The sequence below is a fragment of the Poecilia formosa genome, unplaced genomic scaffold, assembly GCF_000485575.1.
Source record: "Poecilia formosa unplaced genomic scaffold, Poecilia_formosa-5.1.2 Scaffold645, whole genome shotgun sequence".
NCBI lineage: Eukaryota > Metazoa > Chordata > Actinopteri > Cyprinodontiformes > Poeciliidae > Poecilia > Poecilia formosa.
This window is the reverse complement of record NW_006800584.1, coordinates 15142-20875: the sequence shown is the minus strand read 5'-3', so window position 1 is coordinate 20875 and position 5734 is coordinate 15142. Positions and strand designations below refer to the sequence as shown.

At 35.9% G+C, this 5734-nt stretch overlaps 1 protein-coding gene across 1 annotated transcript in view; it reads left to right on the top strand.

Annotated features, from left to right (window-relative positions):
• Nucleotides 1-2566: 2566 nt before the first annotated feature.
• LOC107834509 (uncharacterized) overlaps nucleotides 2567-5734 on the top strand; it is a 7733-nt gene continuing 4565 nt past the window's right edge. Inside the window, exons 1-7 of the mRNA XM_016665997.1 lie at nucleotides 2567-2644; nucleotides 2730-2809; nucleotides 3089-3130; nucleotides 3252-3275; nucleotides 3372-3413; nucleotides 4043-4146; nucleotides 4253-4367. Of these exons, the coding sequence (XP_016521483.1) occupies nucleotides 2749-2809; nucleotides 3089-3130; nucleotides 3252-3275; nucleotides 3372-3413; nucleotides 4043-4146; nucleotides 4253-4367 (388 nt within the window). The 5' untranslated portion in view covers nucleotides 2567-2644; nucleotides 2730-2748. The remainder of the gene's footprint in view (nucleotides 2645-2729; nucleotides 2810-3088; nucleotides 3131-3251; nucleotides 3276-3371; nucleotides 3414-4042; nucleotides 4147-4252; nucleotides 4368-5734) is intronic.

The window sequence follows — 5734 nt, the reverse complement described above, 5'->3', positions numbered from 1 at the left end:
AAATTATAGTCAGTAAACTTCCAATTAATATGTTGCTACAGTTATCATTCTTTTCAATATGTGTGAGTTCATCCTTAACGTTTTGAAAGAGAAGCGATTGATACAATTATAATAGTTCATTTAGTTGGATTGATATTTTTAAAACACATTGCAGACTTTCTTCACACTGAGAGCAAAGACATCAACCACTTCCTGTTCCTAGATTCTGCACAATAGAAAACTGTTCCATGCATTTGATAGAAAATCCAACAGTGACCCCTAGTGGTCAAAACAAAGAGAAGTAAAACGACGTGAGAAAAGCGATCCGTTTCCTCCTTTCTTTTCTCTTTCTTTATTCCTTTCTTTCATTGTTTGTGGTGATACTCAGTACTCCTGCTTTCACCTCCTTATTTATTATTAAATTGCAAGAAATGCTGAATGATAAGTGCATCAATTAATTTAGTTTAGTCAAGTTTCAGGGTTTAAACTTAACATATATTTTATTTGTTGGATAAAACCAAAAGCTTCATACAAAAAATTACATCATTTCAATTTAAGTTTTTTAATTCCTGAGTTTCTAAAACTCGATTTTGTCTGATTTCCTAGAGATTATGTGCAGAAATCTTTGAGCAAACTCATGTGACAAGTAATAACAGATATATCTTAGGAATGTTAGAATATCTCAATATGCTGTTGGAATGGAAGATCTTTAACTTTTTACAAGTATTTCAGAGTTTTTAGTAAAAGAAACAAAACGTGTAACCGTTCTACAGATTGTTTTTCTAATATATGTCAACATTAAAATTCATCCATCCGCCATGACTTCCAGGGAAATCTGATAAGGCTGAATGATAGAAAAACAAACAGGTTTTATCTCAGTCCTCAGAGTTTCTTAGTTCATGACTTTGACCTGAAAACGTCATAAACATTTACAGCTACAGCAACATATTAAAGAACAACCTGCAGTTCAGGAACCTAATGATGTTCTTCATAGATGATATGTTGCACATTTATATTTCATCCTTTTTCTTTTCACATTGATCAATCTGATAGTAATTTATCTCTGAGGAATCTTTTATTTTAACATTGTTTTATATCTGGATTTGCATGAACATTTAAACCTCATCTAAAGACCGGATTTATGCCATAATACATCCATGTGAGCTGTAGTTTATTATTTTACTCATTTCTTACCTTTTTTCTCATTTTCTTTCATTGACCTAAATATAATAAGCACAAAGATGTCCTTCTCAGTAAATGAATAACCCTGTTAATTTACTGAGATTCTTTGGAAACTCAGGTATCAATAATCAGCTGCAGGCATTAATGAACAACCTGTCTGCTCTGTCTCCATGGTAACATGGTGAAGGTGTTTTACACTCACAAAAAATGAAACAAACAAATAAATAAATATCTTCTCTGTTCTAATTTAACAAAACAATTTACATTTTCTTGACATTTATGTTCCTTTGAACAAGTAAACTCACTCTTTGTATTTCTCCTTATTTTATCATGTTTAAACCACAAACGCATCCCTGCTCCAAAACACCTGAATCAAACGACAGAAGGACATGAGCCCTGGTCACGAATCCTTCCTTTGATTCCTGTGTGTTGGAGCAGGAAGTCATCCTGATGTCCTGCAACTTTAAGATGTCTGCTCCAACACGCCTGGCTCCAATACTAGCTCATCAGCAGAGCTTTACTATATGCCAGTGAGACAGTTTCACTATTTAATTAAAGACTTTAAGGGACATATCTAAAACTTGCAGGGCTCGGGGCCCTGGAGGAATGCAGTTAGAGACCACTGCCTTAGAGGAGTCAAAGTCAACATTCTGTTTTCTCAAGGTTCAGGAAATTCAGGACAGCTGACAGGTGGCAGACTGGACCCAGTACAGGTGTTGACAATTTGACCCCATACATGCCTGCTATAAAATGAGTTTGTTTTACGGCAATCTTAATTATTCTGCAGCTACACATGGCTGCAGCCATATGTTCAGATGTAATAGGGGTAAATATGTGAGACTATCTTACAGAGATCTTTCAAGATCATTTATAGAATTTGATTCTTATGATCTGGACACACGAGAGGAAACATCAACCTCTCCATTTATGCAAAGAGGGGAAAATTGACCATCCCTCTCCAGCCAAGCAAATGGCAGATTTGGACATGTGAATTTTCAAGCTTGTATAAATAAACATGCACACAAATGTCCTAGTCATAACACAAGAAAGTTGAAGAATGACATTTTGTTGCTGTCGCTACTTCCTGGTTTCTGTGGACCTATTTGTAACTTGGTCTTGTTTGAAATAAAATCCTAATTTCTTCAGATAAATCTGTGTCCTGGGACTTTTCACTGAAACGTCTCACAAAGGGTTTTCAACATCACAACTCAGAACACAAAAACAGGAAATGAATTAATCAGGACAGGAAGTACAAACTATATCCTTTTTCCAGAAAACCTTATCAGTGAAAATAATCTCTTATGCTGAAGTCATAAAGTCCAAATCACATATTTGCTTGGATTTCACTGGAAGATTGTTATCAGTTTATTATTGACAGGTCTGTCCATTTTTCCTGGTCTGTCAGGATATAAGAGCAGCTGTTTTCCAGGACCTGCAGACAGAAGAGCTGAAGCTTGTCTGACACTGAAGTGAAGGAAAAAAGGTAATTTTGATGCTGCTTTGGTAAAAAGTTTTTATCTAACTTCAGTTATTTCTTTATTGAGCTGAGACTGTTTGTGCTTTTGAAGGTGATCTTCAATCTGCATCATGAAGACTCTGAATGTACTGATGTTTCTTTGTGCCTTGACGGCTCTGAGTCAAGCTGCTGGTGAGTTTCTATGACTTCCTGTGGATTCGCATTAAGGGAGACGTAGATTTAGTATCAGAAGGAGATGATAAAACTGAATGTTTGAATTTTATCCACTGAGCTACAGATAAAAATAAACTGTTACTGATAAGGATTCTTTATTTCTACCAATTGTCTAATCTAATTTAATCATAAATGTCATAAGAAAACTTTCAAAAACATTTTTTACAATAGATATAATGTTTTTAATGATTTATGATTGTAAAGATATTCAATAATCACAACCTTTACCTTCCCCAGGTGACAGCAAGGAAACTGAGATTGAGGAAACGTTTTATGACGGTAAGTTTATGTTTTTTTATATGTGTCTATTTTACCTATAATGAGTCAAATTAATTATTATTAGGAGATAAAGTCTAACTCTGATCTTTGCTAAACTAATCTCTTCTTCCTGATGCCGAAGTTGGAAACTGGACAGATCCAGCAGGTCAGAAACTTTTTCACCTCATTTTAGACATATTTGTTTTACTCTGCTATATTAAGCAGAAGATAATGTTGGACTTCTTTTATGTATATATTTCAGATGTAGAAAATGGACCTGAAGCGGAGGAGGCTGATCCACAGGGTGAGTTAGTTTCCATTAAGTCCCAGATTTTACTCTTGGAATCGTCTCCATCTACAGAAACACTGAGACCATTTTCAGTCAATATGATCAACAACTTGGAAGAATTAAAAAATAAATAAAATAAAAAAGTAAAGAAACATTTACATCTTTGATGAATTTGGGATCATCTCTGGTAGAAGAAAATTAGAGCCTACATGATAACTTTCATACTTTTGGAGTAATTCAACTCAACCACACACTATCCACATGACTTTGTACCTTTTGGGTCTGATGAATTATTTTTGTAATGTTGTTATATGCTATGGAGAAAGATTCTGTTCAACAATGCAATCATGAACTATTTTCAGTTTCCTGAGTCCCACAGCATCATAGGTCCTCCACCATACTTACATTTTCCTTGTTTTAGGCCATATATATCAGGACTGTTGTAGGTTTGAGCCCAGTTGAGATTAATGAACTCCATGTTGGAATGTTGTTACTCTGTCATTATGAAGTGTAATAAAATATCACTTTCACTGAAGGTTTAACCACATAAACCTTCAGTGTCCATAATGTCCCCAGACATTATGTCTGGGGATATGAAGATCCATTTGAAGAGTTGACCTGAGTCTGCATCTGTTTGTCTGCAGCAACAAATGATCCGCTCAGTGGTTCTTGTCCTGCTGGTTGGTGGCAGCTCAACCGTTGCTGCTTCATCTACGTCCCCAGACCCATGACTTGGGCGACAGCCCAGGTGATCTAAGTCCATCTATTTCCTTTAATATTCTCTTCTTATATGTGTTTTTTATGCCTGAGTTTAACTGTTTAACCCATGAACTCCCTGTTTGTCTCGGCTGCAGAGAAACTGTCTGTCTATGCAGGCAACCCTTGCATCCGTCCACAGCNATCCTCCTCTACTAGCTGAAATGAATCCTCAACAGATACCAGTTAACGTGCCTCTTGGCCATCACTCTGGCATTTCTTACTTTTCCTTAAATGTTCCTGCTCTGCTGCTTCAATATAAAAAAAAACTGACCAAAAATATACTAGATACTAGTTTTAGTCACTAGGCACAGACACCTTCTGCTTGTAGTGCAAGAGAAAGCAGCTTATCCCTTCTAACAACTTTCCAAATAAAGGCACTGATAAAAAGTAAAAGGTGCGTGCGTGTCTGTATTAAAGCAACACATTTTCCCCCTTAATCATTTTTTAGGGTTACTGTTTCCTTGGACACTGTTAAGTAATTGTTCCTGTAATTTTTGCACTGCTGAAATTTATGTCTTACAGTTCAAAAACATCTGATGTGCTTTTAAAGAAGATTTTATTCTAGCATATAGTAACTTTAGAACATTTTAGAGTGATACCTCTCGTCACATTTTGCCATCTTTTGAGCGTGTTGTCTTATTAAAACGGTTCTCTCTCTAAACACCGTACTCCCCCCTCTCTCTCTCTCTGTGACCTTTGCCCCGCCCCTTTCTGTGTGTGCAGTGTTAGTCTCTCTTTTGCAGGCGTTTAATCCCTGCCTGTGGTCTGAGGTCGCCTCAGCTCCATGTATGTCCTGACATAGAACCCAGTGGGGGGCCAAAAGTTTGAGTTTGGATTTATATGTGTCCTCAAGTTTGTTTTATTTTTCTGACATTTCACACTCAGCTGTGCAATCAAACCTAGAGCTCTTCACTTCAGCATTTTTATAACAGAACTGTATCAATGTACACAAGAATCCAGAAACAAAATATTCAAATTGGAAATCCTTCTGTCAAATATTATTAAATCTAAATATTAGAACAACTCCTGCTTTATGTCTCTCAGCTGCTGTAACTTAAACTGCTCTCCTTGGATAAGCAAAGTTAAAAAAGTCATAACAAAAATGTTATCAGTTCATAAGCGTGAAAAATATTTGTATCAACAAACTTCACAGCATGTGAAGTGAAGTCTGTGAAAAACAGACATGGCTTCACACCTAAAGCCAATATTTAGTTTTCCTGAAAGTCAAAGGTGGAGATGTTTTCAGAGCAAACAGGCTGACGGCTCAGTTACATTGTAACTGGTTCAGTTCCATTTGTTTTCATGCATCGCTGCCTGACATCTGAGCCTAAAGAGACCCGGTGCTCAGAAACCGTTTATTTACTGATGACTGTACTCAGGACTCCAATGACTGTGTCAATGATATTTAACTGAAAATATTTTTTAACGTTTTTTCATTATTTTTTATTATTCACTAACAACACTCCTCCTGCCAGAATTTGATTCTGTTTTCTTCCATTTTCATCTCTAACCCTTCCACAATTTCCTTTTTTTCCCTTTTTTTTTAAAGGTTTTTCTTTTTTTTTTTTTTTTTTTTT